Source organism: Harpia harpyja, chromosome 5, assembly GCF_026419915.1.
Source record: "Harpia harpyja isolate bHarHar1 chromosome 5, bHarHar1 primary haplotype, whole genome shotgun sequence".
NCBI lineage: Eukaryota > Metazoa > Chordata > Aves > Accipitriformes > Accipitridae > Harpia > Harpia harpyja.
Genome location: NC_068944.1, coordinates 70,970,962 through 70,994,444, shown reverse-complemented (window position 1 = coordinate 70,994,444; position 23,483 = coordinate 70,970,962). Strand labels below are relative to the sequence as shown.

At 41.0% G+C, this 23,483-nt stretch overlaps 1 protein-coding gene across 4 annotated transcripts in view; it reads left to right on the top strand.

Moving 5' to 3' along the window:
• Positions 1-22,474, top strand: part of NDRG1 (N-myc downstream regulated 1) — a 75,663-nt gene extending 53,189 nt beyond the window's left edge. For 3 of the 4 annotated variants that reach the window (XM_052787521.1, XM_052787523.1, XM_052787522.1), the window contains exons 4-16: positions 5,759-5,864; positions 7,554-7,674; positions 9,638-9,700; positions 11,389-11,449; positions 11,908-11,994; positions 13,549-13,605; positions 14,539-14,642; positions 15,027-15,083; positions 16,026-16,077; positions 16,843-16,890; positions 18,434-18,469; positions 19,825-19,876; positions 20,622-22,474. In XM_052787521.1, the coding sequence (XP_052643481.1) occupies positions 5,759-5,864; positions 7,554-7,674; positions 9,638-9,700; positions 11,389-11,449; positions 11,908-11,994; positions 13,549-13,605; positions 14,539-14,642; positions 15,027-15,083; positions 16,026-16,077; positions 16,843-16,890; positions 18,434-18,469; positions 19,825-19,876; positions 20,622-20,887 (1,110 nt within the window). In that variant the 3' untranslated portion in view covers positions 20,888-22,474. Of the gene's footprint in view, positions 1-4,067; positions 4,213-5,758; positions 5,865-7,553; positions 7,675-9,637; positions 9,701-11,388; positions 11,450-11,907; positions 11,995-13,548; positions 13,606-14,538; positions 14,643-15,026; positions 15,084-16,025; positions 16,078-16,842; positions 16,891-18,433; positions 18,470-19,824; positions 19,877-20,621 lie in introns of those variants that run through there. The other variant, XM_052787524.1, reaches the window with a different exon arrangement.
• The last annotated feature ends 1,009 nt before the right edge of the window (positions 22,475-23,483 follow it).

Below are 23,483 nucleotides of genomic sequence, written 5' to 3'. Positions count from 1 at the left end.
TCTAAGCCTTTTTGGTTTTTTTTTTCCATGTTTTGGATTAACTGTCACTAATCCAGAGCAGTGGTTCTTGTCATTTAGCCCTGTTCTGCCAGCTCTTGCTTTTTTAATGATCTTTCTTTGTTAGAGTTTAATCTTTGGTTGTTCTAGTTCAGGAAGGAAAAATGTGAAAGAACAGTCTCAACCCGTTACGTTAAGAACTGCCGCTGCAAAGGAGGCTTAGCTTTGGTTCTTAAAACCACAAGTACCCTACCTATGTGTCTAAGTTCTTCTGCGGTTGATTTATGAAAGAGGTGGTTTGAAGCTGTTAGGAGAGACTCTATTGCTTAGTTCATTAGAGAAGTTCGTGTGTGGCCCTGGAGGACCCAGGTCACTCAGGACTGACACTGAAGCTCATGTGTGCTCTTAATAAGCAACCTGTCCCATGAGCCATGCTTGGGAGGAGGATGGACCTGGCCAGGGAAGGAGGTGATCGGCGCTTGGCAGGATGGAGCTTCTTATTTAGTGCCTGTGTATGGATGTCGGTGTCCACCATATCCCTTGCAACTTGCTCTGTCCTTTTGGGGACAAGTTATGCAGTGGTCAGTTAATAACTTTGGTTCTGCCACTACTGGAAAGTAGCGACTGCCTGTGAGGTGTTTTGGTTCCAAGAATAAATTTTATCTAGTTATTTGGGTTTGGAAAGAAATACAGATTTGTGTAAAACATACTTTTCCATTTTTGAAGCCACTGTATAGTGCAATATTGCCTTTCTGAAAGCACGCATTGCAAGACATGTATGTGATTATTCTCTGGAGGAAAGCTTTCATGAAGTGACCAGGGGATGGCCAAGACAAGAGATGGAAGAACTGACAGCTCTGAACTATTGCTAGTCAGCACTATATGTCTGTCTGTGGCACCCACCTGAAAATTTAAGTGAAGGTCGCCTGCCTACCAAAACCTGTTTTAGCACAGTTAGTGATAAACTGGTGCAGGGCAGTGTGCCCTGTGCTGTTTTGTTGGCTTAATGCCAAACACATTTTAGTTGTATTTCCAGTTTGATGTATTTGCCTGTTTTCTAGCTTGGTAGCATTGGAGCCGATGGAGACCTGGCTCCTTGTCACTGTATATATTCTCTTAGCTTTGCGTTTCAGAAGTGAGCAGTCCATCAGGAGACTGCTTTCTCAATAACTAAGCAAAACTTTCAGCTGTGTGGCAGCTGTAGGTGGCAGAGATGAGTTTTCCCTGGCAATTCATGGCTCATGGCCATCTATATCCACCAGCAGGCAAGAGCCATTTCTGCTTTCCCTCCTCTTCCTCCTGCCTGCGAGGGCAGAAGGAAAGAGCGTCCTTGCAATGGGTGACAAATCTGCTGGTCCTCATGGTGCAATGGGGGTGGGTTTCCCACTGGCACTGGTGGATGCAGTTTGGGGCGTTGCAGCATGTTACACGGATTTCCTCATCCTTTTAGGTCTCTGAAGGAAAGCAATGGGGGTGGTTGTGGTTTTGTACTTTTGCAGAGCAGTGTGACCCAGTGCTAATCGGACTAGGAAGAATCCCTGGGCAGAACTATTGCAATAATCTGCTTCAGTTCATGCACCAAAGTTTTTGTTACTGGCTTCCACCTTAGCAGGGTCACTTATATTTACATCAGAAGTCATCACACTTATTAATGTACCCAACTCACACCTGAATTGGGGAACCTTTTTCTTAATATTGCTAATTTAATACAGAAATCTTAAACAAACAGAAAAAAAGAGGAGAAAAATACCTGGAAAGGTGGGCATTGGGGTTTTAGAAAAATGTAAGGTGACTTGAAATAACCATTTTAGAGTAGAAAAAGCAAGGGGAAAAATGCTAATAACTTCAGGGCAAAGGGGATTTGAAATCCAACATTGCAATACCTCATTAAAAGGTCAAATATTTTTGATCACCAAGACACTGAAAAAAAGTGAAAAATAGCATACACAGGTATTAGTATATTAAATTTCTTAAGTAATATGAACTTAAAATATACTGTCTCCTAGCAATTTAAAAGCCATTTAAATCCTCTTTAAAAGCTCTGAAGCTTGTCCCTCAGTTCTGAGGCAAGAGAAGGGAGGTGTATTTAACAGGCATAATATTATAAATTAAAATAAAAGCATGAGATGGTAATTGAGGATTAAATATATTTGAAAGCTTTAAAGTAATCTTGATGGTATGCAGTATTTTACTTAAAATATAAAATATGGTGTTTTTAGCAAAATGTGCAATGTGTGTGTGTGGTTTTCCTTTTTAGATATCTGGAGCATTTTGGTTGCATATCCCATGCTTCAGAAAACAACTTGTTCATAAACATGTTCCTCAATCCGTGTCTTCCTTAGCCAGGGTAGAGAGGGGAAGGAATAAATGAGCTCTCCTGTGTTACTGACTTACAAATTGGCTCCCCCTTTCAACCTCATGACAAAACATCAAAAAATGTCACTTGACCTGAAAATAAAATCTACTTTAGAATGGATCAGCTCCTTCAAACTAAGATAGCCTCTCTTAAATTGCATGTATCAAAAGTATTTTTGTGTGTGTTTTTAGGGCAGTAAGATAAGACTGCACCTCTGTTAAAGTGAGAGATGTGACAGATGGTGTGTTTGTCTTTATCCTTCTATCGGATTAGTGTACCTTGGATTTTTTTCCAAGATAGTGTTTTAATACAAATCGGTTGGTGAAGAGCCTCTTACTATAATGTTGACGTTGATTGGGATGTGCTGCCATCTGTTTTCAGTGCTCTGCATTTTGAAAACATCCATCCCTACATCACGTAGACAAATCTCTTGATCTTTAATAGGCTCAATACGGATGTGAAGTTGTTCGTTTGATGTCACCAAAGAAACTGGTTTGAATTGATTGGTTTTTAGGAGAACCTTTTGCGTATTTGCCATTAAGAATTCGTGCTAATGGAAAATAGCGCAACCCTCTTGAATTAGGGGAGTCTTACTGTGAAGATAATAAGGAATTAAACCGATTGTTAAACTGACTGTGATTTATGCCAGTAATTAGAAGTATGATCACCTGCCGTCTCCGAACTATTTTTAGTTGACACTGAGTTTGAACTAGACTCATGCTTCCAGTTCCAGAAGAATTAGGTGGAGGTCAGCAGGATGTGCAGGTTCAAGGGTCTGGCTTTACCTACCATGAACAGATTTTTTTTTTCATGCACAAAGGAGGAAGGTCCCAAATCTTGAATGGTGGTCCCTCCTAAGAAAACACATTCTAGATTTTCAGTGCTGTTACCGGAAGGATCTAGCAATAAAGATCTGATGATACAAAATGCCTATTAGTCTCTAATTGAGGAGGATATAATTTCTATATTCCACACTAAGCAGGAGGTGTGTTACACAATATTGCTTACTCTCATTACTGGTGTTTAGGTTGCCAAACTATTGATTTTTATGCTTTGTATTGAAAATTATGTAAGTACAGGAGGAAGGTAGAATGTGGAAAATATTAATTGCTATTATTATTAATTGCTATCTATTGCTACTGCAAATCTCTTCTGGAGTATTGTGTAATAAATAACCTACAATACCCTATTTTCTGCCAAAAATGAAACTTACAGTGACACTAGTATGATAGATGTAGGGATACTCTAGACTAAATATTGCTTGTCTACTTTGGAAAATACTAGATTTCAAACAGTTAAAGTCCTCATTTTTGTTGTGCAGAATCATTTTGACTTGCACTAATTTTTCAAAGTCTTTTGTGTTCTTACTGGAAACTTTAATCCTGGCTTTTTAGGAAAGAGGTTGTTTCTGATTTAATTTAGAATAAGTTTGGGGTGTTACAGCATTTGAGATAAAACCTGAAATGAAGCTAAACTTATCAAAACCTGATGGAAGCAGCAACAGGAAAGAGTGTACTAATTCCCAGGTTTGAAATTTGGCACTTTGTACGTTGTGTGACAGTGACTTAGTTCATCTTTGATGTCTGAGCTCTATTGAGTAAGTACTTCTGGCCAAACCTGACTCAAATCCTATTTAAGAATGACATCCTCATGAATTAGTCTGTTCTGGTTTTTCTAGCTGGGCATTATGAGAGTCATAAGCCTATGCAGGATAGCAGCTTGTCTATATAACCCGGGTTCCTGCTTGGACAAAGTAGAAACCAGCTAGTGTCCTCTGTCTGGCTTGCTGGATTTATCATTCTGTTTTGCTAAAGATGGTCCTGGATATGGAAGATACAGCTTACCTGCTGAATAGTGCAGTGAGTATGCAGAGGAATGAATCTCTAAGGAGACATAAAAGCTGAGAATTAGTGTTTCAATGGAGTATAGTTCAGATAGGAGCAATGCTTAGCTTGCCCAGTGTACAAGGAAGGGGGTATCTTGATTCATTGCTGTAATTGTAACTTAAAACTGATGTAAATGTGTAATTGCAAGGAAAATAGGTGAAATGTGGAATGGTGTTGCCTAGCATCCTTATTTTCAACAAAATGTGTGGTGTATTCCATGTATCAAATTAAGGAGCTAATATTTAGATCAAATTACTACCTTGGGTCTCTGAAGAGCTTTTGGGGTTTGCTCTTTAAAGATTTTTGCAGAGGCTGTACGCTCCTGATTTCTGCAGCATAGTTTTTAATAGATTTGAATTTAACTTGGACTTTGCCTCTGGGCATTACTGCACAGAGCAAGTCAAGGAAGCCCTGCAGCAGCAGACAGTACACTGTACTGAATGACATGGATATCTGCGTCTTGTACAGTAAATAAAGTATTCTGGTGAAATGCTAAGACTGGCTACTAACTATACACTGCCTTGACTATTATGTGAGTGTAACGGTACTGTAAATAAGTGTCATAAATAACTGTTGTTTTGTGATTCCCTTTACACATGTTGGCAAAATAACAAATTGTTTATACAGCTGAAGTTCAAGTGCAAAAGAAACAAAAAACTGTTCTGTATGTTGTGAATGTTAGTATGAACCAAGTCGCATCTAACTTACGTAGACATCCAATAAATAAAAGATGGTACTCAAGGACTTTGATTTGATAATAAACGTGCCTGTAGCTTTAAGATCATCAAATAGTACAAACTTCTGTTACATCAAATAATAGCAGTATGCTTCTTAACACTGCTTCTCTGGTAATCACCATGACAATGTCGTGGATATGCTGCTCTATAGCAAACTTCAGACAGTTGGGTTTATGCTCAGGTCTATACATAGCAAGCCATAAAGCTAACACATGTGGCTGTTGTGTTTATTGGGGAAGGCTACTATAATCACAAGGCACCGCAGTGTGATAAGTCTTTATAGCAAATACAGGCTACTTAATACTGCTTTCTTTGGGGAATAGTAGTTATTTGCTGAGTTAAAGTCCTTTTCCTAGAAAATAGAAGTATTTACTTTTAGCAACTTGCACTTTTGCAAATGCTGCCTGTCATAGTTGTAAGCTGTTGTTATTTTAGGTGTCATTGCACCAAACTGCTTGCTTTTTTTTTTTTCCTTTTTTCTTATGCTGCCTTTTAATGAGGTTAAAAACTATTTAACTCTTTCCTTGGCATCTGGTTAGAGCTAGCAGCTTAAGTGGACTGGAGTAGGTAACAGCCGAATAGAAAACGTTAGCAGGGATCCCTCACGGTGGGGATGAACGGGGTGTGTTAGCAGGGGAATTGTGAAGACCCCTAGGGCTGTGGGCAGACCCTGGGATGGGGCAGGACCTGAGCTCGTGGTCAGACAGAGGTCTGCTGCAGCGGGTGTTCGCTGGAGCATTTGGACAAGCCCTTCACAGATTTCCTCCTGTTCTTTTTGGCAGGAGCAAGATGTGGAGACTGTGCATGGCTCGGTCCATGTCACCATGTGTGGGACTCCCAGAGGGAACCGGCCAGCTATCCTCACCTACCATGACATCGGGCTGAATCGTAAGTAGACTTTTTATTTAATAGCACAGGCATGGCCTGGTTCCTTAACACTACTGCCATAATCAAAGGTGTGGAAGCAGCGGTGGTTAGGAAACCTTTCCCAGGTCCTTGCTTGTTTATTTCCACTGCAACCTGTTAGATGGTACCCACTTCCTCTCTCACAGCAAGTTTAATTCTCAAATATTTTATCCTCACAAAGTAAACAATTGGAGTATTTCACTTAAAGGAGCAAAAGATCTCTGCTAGCTCATCGTGACTGTGTATAAATGCTGTAAAAACATCTGCAGGGGATGGCTGAGGGTGTATTGCCAGCAGGACTGAAAACAACATTGCTGGTGCTTTGTCTTGGGTTCCTGTCTGATAACCAGTCTTATGCTGCTGTGGGTTTGTATGAATTACATGTCAAATCAGGATGACGAAATGAATGCTGGCATTGTGTCCTTAGCCAGTATTAAGAAAATAACTTTGATAAGTGCCTTTTATCTTATCTGTCATATCTAAGAATATAATGACCTAATACCCAGATCTGCTCTAATTTGTTCTTTTCACCAGTACTGTTTGCTTCACACAATTTACTGTTTCTTAATCAGTTATTAATATTTACATGCAAAAACACCTGCAGATCTTTAAAGTCTGGCTGTTGCTTGGGGGGTGGATATTACTCATAAGAAAAAGTTTCCTTGCCTGTTTTTTTTTTTTGTGGAACTGCCTTACTTTTATTTTAGATTTTCAGTGGATCAGGGCAGAGCTTAATCTGGGTCCCATCTTTGAATAAGACTTTCTTCTTTCTGGAGTTACAAAGTCTATCTTTATGGTGAATAAACTTTCTCTCCCTTTGAAAGGGGAGGAATCTTTTCCCAAACTTGCATATTCTCGTAAAGCTGATTTTAACTAAAAATGTTTTATATTCTGCAGTGATTTTGCCTGTACACTGTAGCATGAGGACATTCAGAAGCACATACAGAATATTGAATTGTTTTCTAGGCATCTCAGAGGTGGTGCTACAGAATTTATGCTTTCCACTCCAGGAGGAAAATATGCTAACCGTCTCCCCACATTAATATTGCTTAAAAATCAGAAATCAAATCACCTCAAAGTTGGGAGCCTACAGCATTGAGTATCCCAGGAAAATGCTTTTGTCTTGAGCTGCCTGCAGCAGCTGATCATGGAATGTTTATCTTGTAATATTTGGGCAAAAGCACAAGTCACGATCTCAGCCTTGGATACTTTTTTCCTCCATCTGTTTTGACACAATCCAAAGAAAAATGAGTGGACAAGTAAATGGATAATTTTGTCTAAGCCAAAACCTGGGCTGAATACTCCTGACTGCATTTTATTAGTATTTTAACTTTGAATAAAGAATAATTTTTTGAGATTTTGCTGTACCAAGCAAATACTTATGGCAGGTACTAAAACACCATGGATAAACCTTAGCGGGCCATGGGGAAGGAGCTGTTCAGGGCTTTTTCTTCAAGGAATTAAAGCAAGTTGGCACAGGTTGCTTTGTAGCAGGGCTTTTTTGGTCTTTCCTCCTTAGAAATAAAGGACTGCCACTTTACCCAGGCTATAACATAGCTCACCTGATTGAACCAACTTACCATTAACCTGCAGGACAGGTTAATAAATGACTTTATAGCTGCAAACTTACTGTTTCCCCTCAGCATAATTATTCTGTATTTTCTTTTCAAGATAAAACTTGCTTCAATCCTCTCTTCAACTTTGAGGATATGCAGGAAATCACCCAGCACTTTGCAGTCTGCCATGTGGATGCACCTGGTCAGCAGGATGGAGCACCATCTTTCCAGGCTGGGTGAGTTGTCAGGGAAACAGCCCATGCTTTCAGAGTTATCCTCCTTTTGGAAAAATAAAATCTTGATCTGCAGTTTAATTAACTATAGTCGGCTTTTGAACTTGAATCCTGACTCTGTTTCTAAGGTACTGGAGCTCTGGGAGCTCTCTTGTGTTGTGCCAGTTCACAGTAGACTTTGGGGCTGTAATTCTGTGTTTTATCTCTGATAACTAGACTGCTTGTAAAGCAGTTCCTTGACAGATGTCTACATCTGTCAAATAACGAGTTACCTCGTTTTGTAATGACATCCTGAGTATAAATACAAAACTAAATTGTTACTATAAACAAGACAGGCATTAGCAACTATATAATGTCCTTCCTAAATCCATGGTTTTTATTAAATGGCAGCATGGTAGATGTTGATAAGTAGACTTGATATCCTATGTGGAAAATCCAAGTTGTTGAACAGTAACAAAGTGATGTAGCCCCACAGAATATCATAGATAGCTGCATATTCCTGACTGTGTATCATGTATTGATGCTGTAACTCTTGGAAACCTTGTGTGCCATGAGCACTGTGTTTGCCAAAATGCTTGTCCCATTTAGTTCAAATGAGACAGGTTTGCCTTAAGATGCCCCTTGGATAGGAATCAGCTTGGTTGAGGAAGGGAGCAGCTAACACGCCGAGGGGAGGGTACAAGGCAAGGAACAGTTGTTCTGTAAGAACTAGGTATTAAGGAGCTTGTATGTACCCTTATTGCATGAGCCAGTCTATTTCCCTTCTTAATTTTTAAGCTGGTCTGATGCTGAGGAGGTCACGATGGGCCAGGTTCTCAGCTAGTGTTAACTGCAATGGCCCAGTTGTCTACCAGAGCAGCCTACAAAGCTATTTTAGTCACCCACCTTTGTATTCGTTTGAATTATGAGCTTTTAAGTGCCTTAACCCTCATGTCCTGAGCAAATGTTAACACTTCTGAGTTGTAAGCTGCATAGGGCAGCCGTCATGGTCTATGCTAGTAAAGACCACTGCTTAATAACATCATGATGACAGCACAAGAAGCTGTATTATCTCTCCCAGCCCTCCAGCTGGGAGACAGCATGCTCCAGTTAAGTCATAGCTGTTGCAGTGACACTAGCTTTTGTCATGACAAGGTTTAGTTTATCAACAAGAAAATCTAGGAAAATAAAGTAGTTTTGCACGGTTTGGGTTTTTTTGTTGGGTTTTATTTTGGAAACTAAACTAGAGAATCATTAGGTGTAGTCCTGATGGGAAGAAGAGATTTGCATACATCCTAGGCAGATGTTCTCCAGCTATTTTGGGTGGATTTTTTTTCCATGTGCTGCTCACTTGAGATTTTGCTCAGAATTTCCTTCCCTCAAAATTTTGTTTCTGTTCTGCAGAAAACCAGGAGCATTAACTGACAGCTGCTTTTATTGAACATCATCAGCAGCTTCATAGCCCTTCCTATGCCTTCCTTTTCTCTATTAATATTAATAGAAAGCTATCCTCATTTATCCTATGGTACTTTGTGTGTCCCTGAAAACATTCATGCAAATTATTTGCCAAACATCTAGATCTCATTACTGTAGTCTGCAATTCTGCAACATGGGGAAACTTTTATGGTGGACCAGAAGTACAAATGCGGTGAATGTGGTTGGAAACTCATGTCTCAAGTTCAAACTTATGAAAAAGTTTTAAGTGTTAACTTTTCTTGGAGGAGATTCATGATGGTCTGTTTTGCTCTCGGCCGGACCAGACATCTATCATCCTGTAACTGACGTAAAGTACCATATAGATTATGCTTGTATTTCTGCTAAATTGCTTACATGTGCTTGCTCCTGATTTAAATTCAGCTTATACTGTCAGTGATCTTGTAATGAGCACATTTGGTATTGAATCTACAGTGACCGCTGTGTCTCTAAATGTCCCAGCCTACTCTACTGAAAGTGGTGTAGTAACTCCACAAACGCACATTTGTTGTAGGTACGTGTATCCTTCCATGGATCAGCTGGCTGAAATGCTTCCTGGAATCCTGAAACAGTTTGGGTGAGTGCAGAATTATTTTCTTATTTTCCTCATTCTTCTCTCTACATGGCACACTGAAAGATCAGGGCAGAGCAGATATTTGCCTGTGCTGCCCCTGAAGCTTCAGTCTGGCTATCTGGCATTTTGTTTGCTAGAATTACAACCCAGTTGTGGGGTTTTTTTTAATTCCTCTGTTATAGACGAATCACTTTTGCCTTTGTTTCTGAAAGAGCTTATTTTTTGGCCTTTTTTGAAATGTCTGTTTATTTTTAAACAGGAAGCAACTTTGAGTGAAATCCCATGTGCCTAATTTAGGGGCTTCCTCCAGTATTTTCTCTTCATCGCCCGTGCAGGGGCAGGGCACAGACAATCTGTTCTTCCCACTGTAACAATCCACGTTTTCCTGTGTGGTTAGCAGAAAAAAAAAGTGGTCCCATCTGAGGACACTGTTTTGTTTCTGTGGCTTGAGTGTCTTAGGGGGGTCAGTCCGACCTCCTTAAGCCTCTTCTGCTACCAAGTGCAGATACTAGGTTGCTGGTGTCGAAGGACCTAGTCACAGTGTTACTCTGTTGTCTACCTGCAAGTTTAGGTGTGTGTGCTCTCTTAAAGCTTAGCTTTAGCAGGAGCTATAGCTAAGAAAGGTGCCTTCTCTGCAGAATTGGTGCTCCTGGTACACAATGAGGAGTGTGGGTAGGCACCTGCAAGGGGTTTTCAGACCAAGCAGAGAAAACCTGGCATTCAGGGTTGGGCAGCCTTGGAGAGCAGACAGGCTGGACTGTTGGCAGGGGTTTTAGTCTCAGACCAGCACCCCAGTTTAGACCTTGTTTGGTTGTTGTAACCAGCTGTTACAGTACCTTCGACCAGTTTACCTCACTACCTTCTTAAGAGATGTGGTTTTTGAAACACCTCATGTAAGGCACAGGGTTGCCAATTCTGTTCTTGCACTGAAAAAAAGCTAACGTAATGTCAGTACCTTGACAATCAGTTAAACTGGCGTGTACTTACAAAGCCTTGATTTAATATTGCTAATGAGAATGAAAACTATCCTCACATATTTTCCTAAAAGCATTGTATAACCTGTTTTTCTGAGTGATTTTGTCTAGTCTTCCCTTCCATGTATTTTCTAAGACCTTGAAGGCGATGCTTTAAAACCAGTTTCAGTTAATGCAAATATTTGGTTTGTCTCTGCCCTGTTTGGTTATGAAGTTTAAACTTAATCACCCCTGTGGCTGGATAGCACGAGAGGTTTTCCTGCCAGCCCCCTGTTAGAGAGGAATCAGTATCCCAGTTGGATAGCTGTACTGGGGAGGGCAGGGGGAGCCTGGGGAGCGGGGAGCTTTGTATTTAGGCTGCAGATTTCAGGACTATATCTTGTAAGTTTTTCTGGCAGAGACTAACCATTTCCTTCCAGCATCAGAGAACAATGCTGTGGTTGCTCAGTATATTTACTTAAAGATAACTGAGAATTGCTGCTGCCCTGCAATGCACGAAGACCAGTGTCCAGCAAATCTGCTGGAAACAAACCAGCTGCTATGTCGAGCTCCTTACTGGGGCTGGTGGCATTGCTGAGGGTCCACAGTTTGCCCAAGCTGCAACCCACCCTTCTGTAGATACACACTGGCATGTGAAAGAGGAAGGCTGCTGATGCGGGTTTGTTTATTTTCGGTGCTGTCTTACTCATTTGTCTCTTCCGTTTTATTGCTCTGCAGGCTGAAGACCGTTATAGGAATGGGAACTGGAGCCGGTGCCTACATCTTAACCAGATTTGCTGTAAGTTTTGTGGAGCTTCCCTAAAGCCTCGAACCTCATTTCCCTGACGTGTTCTCGCCCCTGTAGCGTGCGCAGAGAATTCCTGCTCTGCCGTGCCCATTTAAGTAAGCAGTTAGGCTTTTAAGTTAAATACCACAATCTGCGGGATAGCTAATCCAGAAGACCTAGGTTTTCCATTTTAAGGCCTGGGCTCTACCCAGTTAATTTGCAGAAGGTTTTTTTAATGGGAGTTCTCTATTTAAACTGAGGGTGGAGAAGAAGTTAAATCTTAATGTTCTCCAGCTGCTCAGTTGAATTGCTTTAATGAAAAATCTTTTTCCATACATATGCTTGTTTTGTGCAAGATAAAACTAGACCTACCGCCTTCCTCCCCAGGAGATAATTTGCTAATTTAAATTTTATGCTGACTGTCAAGTTACAAAGGATATGTGATGAATCTTAAATCTTTTCTTTTGCAGTTAAATCACGCAGAGATGGTGGAGGGATTAGTTCTCATTAATGTAAACCCTTGTGCTGAAGGTTGGATGGACTGGGCAGCAACTAAGGTAAACATTTTAAGTTAGAAAAATAAATCATACTGCGAGCCTGTCAAGCATGAGGAGCTGGGTAAGCTTGTGTGTCAAGGCATGGCTGCAGACACAAAATATCCCAGGCTAATTCCTTTGGGGTTTAATCTTCCATTTGCAAACATACCTCCTGCAGGGCTAGTGATAAAAATAAGTACTTTGAGGAAACAGATACTGTGGTATAATGGAGCTACTGGGTATAGACAATTCTTAAGAGCCAGTAACTGCTGGGGAAAACCTAGTTTAACCTGGACACAGGGTAGTTTTGGAAACAACTTTCTTTCAAGTAAACTTCAGGCATAGTGTAACATTCAGTTCTTTCTTGTCCATGGCTTTGTTTACCAGCACAGTCCAAAATGTGAACTAGACCACAGAAAAATGTTCAGAGCAACATCTTCCAGGTTTCAATCATCTAGCTGAGTCTTAGATGCCAAAAAAACTCAGAAAAAGGGCATTAGCTACAGTAACTGTGGACAGATGGTCCATACAACCACACTTGTAAGTGAAAATGTTCACATACAAAGCATCTCCTTTAAATGTATTCTTTTGTAGTTGCGAGAAAGATTGCAATGTGGGAAAACAAGCACTGAGAACTGGTTTCAAAAATATTCCTGGGACCAGTATATATGAATAAGTGTAAATGTTACATTACATGTCACTTAGATTTAACCTGTTAAAACATTTTTCAGGGTAAACTGATGGAAGGTACTTTGCATCATTCAGGGTCACGTTTAAGTGAATGGCAGTTGTTATAAACACTCCGAGAAGTACAAAACTTAGTGCGTCATCTTTTAACCACACATAGAGTCAACCCATTGTAAGTGTCTAGGGTGATATTAAATGTAATGACAACCTTATAGTAGGAGAAACTTTCCAGAGCTGGGCTGTAACATTCTTTCAAGGCTTAGTTACTCATTTTTTTAAAATAATTTTGCATACCACTTTATTTTGGTAAGCTTGATCTGGAATTATATTTAGTAAATCCTCTACATTGAGATGTACCATTTGACATGTTTTGATTATCTCACCCAGTGTCTCACTATAATTAAATTTTTCCATATCTGTGCCTCTGCCTTCAACCTCTCAAGTATTGCTGACCTTAGGAGTACAGTGAGTGCCCTTCTGTCCTCCCAAAGCAAGAGCACATACTCTGGGGCATGAGCTTTAGGTACCAGCTCCAATGTATCGTCAGTGTGGGTTGTTAGGGAGGAGACTGGGCAGCGAGGTTAAATGACACCCATCTGGCTGGTTTGCTTGGTGTTCTTGCAGGGAGTGATTCCATATATACCTATGCCACTAGTAGTGTGTTCCCTATATAACTGCATTAGCAAAAACGTCTTAGGAGAATGACTCAAACATAAGCAACCCCTAATGGTGTTTTAGTTGGATTGAGGGGAAAAAATATCAGTCCAGGATATTGTACATATAGTGACAGCAGAGAAAAATCCATTGGTCTACTTATGGGTAATTGAAAGGTTTCAATTGTTCAAGTATTCTTTTAATACCAGATACTTAGATAATCTTGCTGTTCAGATTTCAGGTTGGACAAATGCTTTACCAGACATGGTCATTTCACATCTTTTCGGAAAGGTAAGGATGTTCAGAAGATTCCTCTGATGTATTCAGTCATCCGTATTTACCACCTGGGGCTGGGAGGAGGGGAGAAGCATTCACTTAAACAACAAAGTACAAAGTTAAACTGTGAGACTGGATTCGTACTTGTGTTCCCAGTATATGCCATGGGGCTTGCTGTGTCCCAACAACTCAAGTGCATCTTGGTCATAACTCTAGTAAGGGTTAGCTCCCTGTTTAGACAGCCAAACTTAAACAGGAGTATAAGCATCATATGTGATTGTATTCTGAGCAGAATTACCCCACAGATTTTTATACCATAATATACTTGTAACTCTGGGAACGCTGGTTATTAGTACTAATGGTGCTCTTCAGTGCAAGCCTACTTTAATGGAAAGTGCTATACTGTTTTCTGAGGCTACTTTGCCATGCTTGAAACTGTTAGTAAATGCAATGGTAAACTCCATTCCAGCAGAACAAGGAACTGATCTACAAAGACTTTAGAACCAAACTGTTTAAAAATGTTAGTGGTTGAAGTCCATGAAGCTTAGTTATTTACTATTGTGAAATTGAGTTCCATGTTACGTATGTTTGTAAGCTTTCAACATCTGTTCTACTCCAGAAACATTTATTGAGCTTCTTACCCTGAATCTTTCTTTGTTTTAAAACCTCACACTTGTCTGACTGTAACCATCTGCACTACAACTACATGTTTTGCAATCATAAGACCTTTACGTTAGAACATACTGAAGTTTTAAAGCGAAAAATGTGCTACTGCAATCGGAGGCTAATGTTAATTCTGGATGACACCACTGGGTGCTAGAAGTTGTCCCTTCCCTAAAGGTGCACCCCTGTTGTGTAGATACAAGTCTGATACATGACTGCTGTGCCATGTCTTCAGATCCTTTCAGAAAATAGCCCCTATTCTGAATGATTCTGTCTCCACTGTAGGAAGAGATTCACAGCAACCATGACCTGATCCATACTTACCGTCAGCATATTATTAATGATATGAATCAAACCAACCTTCATCTCTTTGTCAACTCTTACAACAGGTAAATACATTTACCTGATTTCTAACTGGAAACTGTTTTAAAAGGCTGTCCAGCTCTTAGAGCCAGTGTTACTTGTATGGTGGAGTTACTTGTGTTCCCTCAGTATAAAGTTCTGCTTAACAGTGCCTTTAGGGATCTCAGGTGGTTTGCTTATGGGAGAAGGACCTTGTGCGTTTGTGGGAAGAAACATGGTAAACTGGGACTGAACTAAGATACTGATACTTCAGTCTAAGAGTGGTTCTCCATCAGCTGTGGAGGCTACAACTTGTATCAGATTAAATTAACATATGTAAGTGTCTGTGCTTTCTCTAAACTAGAAGAATATGGAAGTATTCAAGAATGTTTCAGTGTATCAAGAGCCTTTGTCCTCTCCATTTTTTTCAGTCGGCGAGACCTAGAGATTGAGCGCCCTGTTCCTGGAATAAATGTTGTCACCCTTCAGTAAGTATTTTATTTCCTACCAGTTCACCTGTACATGATGTGAGCTTAGAGGTGTGATCAGTGGGTGTATTGCATATGTGTTGCAGAGCTGTAGCTCAATGTGCTTATGTGCTAGAAAAGGATCTTGTGACTTTGTGTAGGAGAAGTTACTGCAAGACAGGGACTGCCGTTAGGAAGACTTCCCCTCTTCAAACTTCACAATCATATTAGCTGAAATGGAAAGTTAAGTAGTTCCTGTCACTGTGTATCTGCAAACTTGGTCTTAGAGAGTAAGTACTTGAAGAGAAGATGTACTTAGCTTCATCCAGAAATATGTTGTCGTTAATGGAAACTATAGCTCTGAATGCACTTGAGCTGTGCCTATACAACCAAAAAAACCCAACCCAAAACCATTAAAAAAACCAACCAAACAAAAACCATTCAGGAAGATGGAGCAGATATGAGAATGACTACCTGCTGGTTCTTTTGCGAACAGCTCTTAACTTATGCTGCAATTTGTGCAACATAACAGTTGTCAAGTCCTTCTCTGCTCAGCTGCTGGTGTTTACATGCAGGAGACTGAGACTCTGCTCCTCTGCCAATCTGGTTGAAATTGGATGACAGGTCCAAAAGTTGGAGCTCAGGGGCCTGGGGGGAGTGGGGGTGAGACTTTGATGCTGATGCCCATATTCAATTTCTTATAAAACAAGGAATAAGAGCACTGGGAATGCCTGATTGCTACAAGGTGAGGAAAACGACAGGTTCTCAGGCAAGGTATCGGAGCATGTCAGTAGATCTGCAGCTAATACAGTGGATTTGATGTACATTTAAGGTATCTGGAATACAAAACAAACCGTTTTCATGCACTTAATGGTCTCATCCTTGCAGCGACACAAAATGCAGCTTAGGGCAAGTCCGGGCCGGATCACAGAGATAACACCGCTTCTGTGTGCTTCCTTGCAGATGCCCTGTCCTCCTGGTGGTTGGTGACAGTTCCCCGGCGGTGGATGCTGTGGTGCGTATACTGAGCCGTCTTTGCCACCGTGCTGACGGGCAGGCGAGCCAAGAATCTGCGCGAGGCCGGCAGAGCTCACGCCCGCGCAGCGAGCTCGCTGGCTCTCCATCCAGCCCAGCTGGCTCTCCTCTTTCAGACCGCGGGAGGGCTGCCATTAATTCCTCGCTCTTTGTCCCCTCTGTCTGTGCACCATTATTTAATAGCTACCGCGTTAGGAACAATCGCCACAGCAGTTCCAGTGAACCGCAAATATTTTCCTTTAGAGAGGAATCTGCTGCTGGTATTTTAACTTGTTCTGTGCTGTTGGAGCTGTGCCCTGGGTCACTATGGAAGCAGAGAGCTTCTTTTTGACCATTATAACTCGCCCCAGATGACTGGATGACTTCAAATGTTGTGCCTTAACAGGCATGCCCAGTCTGCTGGCCTGTGGCCATACGGCTGCTCACCACTTGGGACGCTACCAGATGACCCTAAATCACAAGATAAACAACACTTGTTGCCACTGGAGTCCCAGAAACAGATAAAAAAAATCTCCAATTCCCAACTAATGGGTTGGTTTGTACATGGAAAAGAATAGTCAGAAATGTGAACTGACCTCCTTGGGTTTAAAGGTGTATGTATGTATACACAGAATCGTTATACAGAAGCCTAAGATAGTCAATTTAGTCTGTATTAAGCCAGAAAACAAGGTATTTTAATCTGTTTTCATCCAGCAGTTCATAAAATCTTATGTATAATGCCTTATGCTGTTGTTCTTTAATATAGGTTGAATGCAACTCAAAGCTGGACCCGACAAGGACCACACTTCTGAAGGTAATAACAAAAGCTGTTTTTTAAAATAGACATTCCCCTCATTTAAAATCAGCTGGATTAACTAAAAAAGCAGAACTAGAGCAATGTGCTGCAGTACAGGTAACACAGTGAGAATCCAGTTCTGATGTGAAAAGGCAGTTCCTTCAGGGTAAGAATATTTTAGGGGGATAAGCGAGACTAGGGGCTTCTTGTCAAGGTTAACAGGGAATTTCTCAGCTCCTCTGTTTTAAAACACTAAGGGTGAGACTTGAAATGCTCAGTATTTCACATACCCATAATGAATTTGACTAGAGCTGGCAAAGTTGATCTCGAGGTATTTTGAAAGGTTTGAACAAAGCCATCAGCAGACTGGAAGTGCAAACCAACTCATTCTGTTCCTGTGCTGCCTGTCCCTCAGCAGTAGTGTCGGATGAATAGACAGCTGATCTATCAGCCATGGTTTTGTCATCCTGCCTTTTATGAGGGCACAGTCTAGGACATCTTACTGTCTTATTTTCTAAAAAGTTAATAAAATGCACTATTGAACAGCAAAACACTGTGCAGAGGCTTTGGCTGATACTTGGCATTCAGAGTACAGGTGCAATCTTCAGCTCGTTACTGATGAAGTAAAATGGAATGAGTGTAATAGCATGCAAATGTTGAAACAAGTCTGGTCATGTTTCTGCTGGGAACTTTTACTGCATCTCTCTATTGAACTGGTCAGTGAAAATTATAATAAACAATGATTTTTTTAAAAATTCATTTTCCTCCTTCACGTTGAGGAATTACAGTGCTGACCTACCACGTGGATGTGGCAGACTCACCCTAAGAAAAAAATCGGACACTACCTCAGGTCCTCTATCAGTGGCCAACCTTTGCTCGGTGCAGGGATGTGGCTGATGCCAGATCCTGCTGCAGGCCTGTTTTGCTGCTAACTAATCCTAGATAGGATTTGGGGTTTCCTGTAATTTACAACTCAACTGTTTTCAGCCTGTGGTGTTCCTTGGAACAGCACTGTTTTTGTTGGGTTGATTTTGAGGGGTGGAGTGGCAGGAAAAATGAAATGCTCCAAAAATATTGCATGCACTCAAGATAGCTTTTCTAATTTGGCTTTCCCTGCTTCCCTTGGCAAGTCAGGCTGATGCTTGCCATCTGCAATCTCAGCAAATCACTTTTCCCTCTCACCTCTGAGGTTTAGGTGTTTGTTCTCTCTCCCCTGTTTGTCATTCAGGTCAATACCGAGTCACGCTACTGTAATTCAGAGCTGAACTTGTAACCAGGGCTAATAGGCTAGTGTCTAAGAAACTGGTAATCACTGCCTGGCAAAAAATATTTATTTGTAGCTCCAGCCAGTGCCTGAGGGTCAAGACACTTTGGGGTGCAGTCATAGCTTTTATAAACATTCAACTGCTTGCTTTGATGCATTCATCTACATGTATGTTACTCACACGAAAAAAGGAAATGTTTTTCTGCCAGATAGCTAAAAAGGTCACTTTAATATATCCTGAGCATAAATAAGTTCCTCTGGCATTATGCTAACTGGCTGTTCTCATCCCCGTTTCAGATGGCTGACTGCGGTGGGCTCCCTCAAGTTTCCCAGGTAGGATTTGGCTGACGGAAATCCTACTAATCCTGTTCTGCAGCATGTCAGACTGCAACAAATGGGTGTTTTCCTGTAGGGTACTCGCTGTTCCCAAATGGCAGCCAAAAGGATGGTTATGATTTCACGAATAATGATGTCAGTCGGTCATCTGAGCTTTCATTTTTCTTTAAAGAGCAGTGAAGCGCAAAATTAAGATTGGGAGGGGATATTATTTCCACTAATTAAGTCTTAACCAAGTAAAGGTCTGAGGTGGGAATGCGGAGATATTATTTTATGCCTATCTACTAAGCTAGCATGGGTTAAGGCTTGAGCAGTAGTGTGTTAAAAACATTCTTATTTGGACTATTTATAGTATAGATCAGGAAAGTGGGAGGCAGGAAATAACAACGCTGTGTTCTTGCATACACTGACTTGGCTTGAGTGAGAATGAACTGGAGTTTCTGAAATATATTTAGACATAAATTCCAAGGCTGCTAATAAAACTAGGCTGGGAAAGTTAAAATTTACTGATGCTCTAGTGTTGCTTCACTAAGAGCTGACCTGCAAATCAGCTTTAGGATATGATCTAACATCTAAACAGATTTCTAAGCAATATAATGTGGTGTTTGCAAACTTAAGGAAAAAACTGAATTTGTAATTACCTGCAGTTGAAAAGTCCCTGTTCAGGCAGTGTGTGCTCTAACGGTGGGAAGGGGGAAAAGGCTTTTTTAAGCCACACAGGAGTATGTGCATTGCTTCTGTTATACAGAGTCCATTCTTTGCACTGATTCAGATAGAATTATACAAAAAAACTATAGGCAATATTGACATGTGCAATAATTGAGATTGTGAGGCTTATTTGGCCACTGTCAGCAGCAGAGAAAAATGAGTGCCTCATTGCAAGAATGTCAGTCAGTTGTGCTTGTATATTCTGCTGAGCTTTTTTGCCATATAAACATAACTATCAGCTCTGACTAGCTGAATTTGTTTTCTGCTGATTAGGAATTGCGCAGTTACCAACCCTGTGTGAACTGCCTTGTATATTTTTGTGAGGCCAATTGTTTTACTTTGGCTCACGTGTCCCTGTAACTGCACGAGCAAAGTTTGGGCCAGGTTTAGACCACTTGTAGTCACTTCTCTGGAAATCTCATTCTCAAATGCATGTGTCCATTTGGTAAAATAATGGGGCAGGGGAGCAGACTAGGGAGGGGAATGGTGGAATTCTCTCATGTAAATGAGATTTTCAGACATTCAGTAGAACCCAGAGAATATTTAATATGTCCCTGTTAAGATAGGGCATTCATGGCATCTATAACATTGTAATGTAACTGACTTGCAGAGCACTGTGTACAATAATACTCTTTCTTTTGCAGCCTGCCAAGCTTGCAGAAGCTTTCAAATACTTTGTTCAGGGAATGGGATACAGTAAGTATTGGGTTTATGGAATGGTTCACCTGGCTACCAAAGTTTGCTGGGCATCTAAGCACCCAGAGAGTCTTCTGATCCCAGATGTGCCATCTTTTCCCTGTTGGATATGCATTTGCAAGGGGGAAAAAAACCACCTGTGGTATCTGGGCAAAGGGTTTTCAGACCAAATTATGTTACTAAATAGTAGAGAGCTTTGTAGGTGCCTTATACTCACAAATACCTGCTTTACTTTATCTTGATATTTTTAGAGTGGATATTTGTAATAGTGTCCCCTCATTGCATCACAGGATGTGACTCATATACTGCACACACCATTTAAAACCTCGTTAGGTCAGAGATTTCTTTGATTTGTAGCTGTTTGTCCTTCATGTATGTGCTCCTGACAGCTGCTGTTGTGGAGATGCATTGCTAGCCTGGGCTGCCAGCAAAGGTTAAACATCTGAAAGTAACGGGAGGTGTGATGAGTCTCTTTAGTTTTGCTCTGGATTGTTGCAGCCAACAGCAACTTGTCGTAAAGCTCTGTCTTGAACCCCTCAGCCCTGGCCACCAATTTTGCCCTAGTAATTTGGGCTCCCTAACTGGATGCCTGGAGTAGTGGTGGTACTTCTGCATGTGAAGCTACCATGAAAAGTATGTATTCAACCTCAAAGGCTTCTCCAAGGCTGGTTAAGGGTGGAGAGGAAGGCAAAGGCTTCCTTCCAAGCCTGTGAAGCAAGGCATTAATGAAAGACTCTTCTTCCAGTCCCCTCTGCAAGCATGACCAGGCTGATGAGGTCCCGCACCGCTTCTGGCTCCAGCGTAACCTCTTTGGAAGGACAGAGGAGCCGGTCTCACACCGGGGAAGGCACGAGGAGCCGGTCTCACACTGGGGAGGGAACGAGGAGCCGATCCCACACCGGGGATGGTGCCAGGAACCGCTCCCACACAGACACGCGCATTGAGCTGACGCCAAACTCGGCAAGCAACGCTGAACAATCAAGCCCCAAGTCCATGGAGGTGTCCTGTTAGGTGGCTATGGGAGGTTTAAGCTGGTCACAGTGTGAAAAAGTAATGGATGCCCCCTGTGTATCACAAAAACATAACTGCTATTAATCTCAAGCTATTCTGTAGGATGAACTCTGTTCACCAGGGTCTGACAGGGACCAAAGAAAAGAAGCATCTCATTTGCTCTATCATTATTCTTGTAACTCAGACAGTTGCTGCTATTGTGCCCTCCTTCAATGGATGCCAAATTCTAAAGGATACTTGCCAAAAGCTGATGTGGTTGTAAACACTTCAGAGTCAAACCAGACTTGCTTAATATCCTCCTTTAAAATCAAAGCTGTTACATGCCCCTTTATCTTTTATTCTCTTGAAGTAAACTGGCACAATTTGAGATGAGTTTCAAAGAGGGGGAGAAAAAAATCACTACTATGGATGGCTTTTAAAAAAGGAAATGAAACAAATGTGTTATGGCCTCATGTTGAAGCTGGAGTCGAATTCATTGTATATAGCTTGACTTCAGATGATAGAGAAGTTAATGTATCGTGCATTTATAGGCCTTCTAATTCATTAGTATTCAAGCCTGTTTTCCTATGTACAATAATATACTACTAAAATAGGCAATTTTAATGTGACTTGGAGATGAACTAAATCTTTAAGCTTTTTTATTTCACTTTTTTGAGATTTAGTTCCAGTCTTCCTTTCCTTCCCCCCTCCTAGCCCCTACAACCCGCTTAGCCAAATGAGGACAGGATTTAAATTTAATAAGCAAGGTAGCATTTCCTGTTTGGGATCTTGGGCCAAAGGGTTTACCATACTGCAAAAGTTGGTGTAGTTGTAACAAATAGGGTAGCCGTACTTGCCAGCAAAGCAGAAACAGCTTGATTTTTCCTTCAGACAGCTTCTTATCTTTGCAGCTCAAGTTTTTGTGTCCAGCACAATTGTGATAAATTCAGAATTCTGTAAGCAAAGCCAAATCCAGCTGTTCTTTGTCAGGAGAGATGAATAACTGTGGGATGGCATGTAATTAGATACTGTACATTGAACTGCCACTAATTACTAGATTTGAAACTCTGATGAGATCTCACTGGTGCTGAGAAGTGTATTCCACAAAGTGGTGGAGTGGCAACACTGTATCTGTGAAATAGTGTTTAATGACTGCATAAATGTAATGATCTGCTGGTTCTGCATCTTTATGTAGCCTCCTGATACCTTGGGTTACTTTTTTGATGCTAGTGGCTTGATACATTTCCACCAGTCAGATTTTCACAGCTGGGTTTTCTTAAGTTTGTCCTTCCATAGGTAGTGGGACAGGATTTCCCGAGCTCCAGTGCATACCTGCTGCATTGCGGTCCTCACACAAACAAGAAAACTCAAATGCCGAGCAGTTAAATAGCAAATGTTAATACTTTGGGATTGCTTGTTCAGGAGAACACCATCTAGATTACTTTATATTGACTAACTTCAGCTCTTGTGTAGAATATCCATAACAGTTTGTGGGAAGAACAGACAATTTCCAGAAAGAATAAAGCTATTGTGTAAAGTCTATCAAGAAAAGTTTCTTAATGAAGTATTTGTATTTATTTCAAAACAAATAAATTTGTAACTTTGCAATGTCTGGTGTCAATGTTTTACCAGGAGTACAATAATCTTTCTGAGTATATTCCTGTCAGCCCTTTATATCAGTGAAAACTTTTTTTCTTCTGTTTGTATCTCTGCCATTCCTTACTTTTGTTCTCAGAGCTTTTTTTCCTTCCACTCCAGCCTACTATTTATACTAAGAAAACACAACACACTTCAGTATTGTTACTAGCTATTCAAAATACTAAAGGATAATTTTGCTCTGACAAATATATAAAAAAATTGAGCCTCAATATGGAGTACTATTTATTTGCTGTTTGAAGTTTTCTTTGTCTCCCTAGATGTAGTACTGTCTAGTGCATAGATCTGCAGTCTGTACACTGACTTCCTCACTGGAGTTGGTGCCATGGTCATTGCATCCTTTCTGTTCCCAATCTGATCTGTAAATCCATTGATGTGGCATGTTCCTCATCAATCTCTGGAGATATTTGGGCCTCTTGTCTGAAATTGCAGATGCCACTTTGAGTTTCTAAAAGCTGTTCTTTTTGGACCTCTTGCAAGCATCTAACTTCAGAAAAGCAGAGAAAAGATTAACCCTTCACAAATAAGTTTTAAAAGGACTCCCCAAATACAAGAGGGAGAAGAATCTAAAGGTGCAGGAAAGAATTAAAACACTCTTTTATTTCCATCCCTAAAGCAGAAATGCCCTTTTTCACCTTAAGCTTCTCTTGATCTCAGTGGTTTCCTGCTAAAAGATTGGGGCTTTTTGTAACTTGAGCAGTATCTGCCCTTCAAGGGGAAGCATCCCTCTGTGGGTTTGGGGGATCCCTTCTGTGTGTTATTAGGGGCTGGGAGCACTGATGCTGTTCGGTGTGTGTGGGGGGGTGGTTAGAAGATAACAGTCACCAAAATGGCTCTGCTGTGCTTTCTGCGTTGGGACCTTAGCGAGGATGTGGTGCTCTTACCTAGGGATTTATTTAACATACTGGGGTTTTCAGGGACAGGTGGGTTTGTGGCTTTGCTAGAACTATTTTGGACTGCT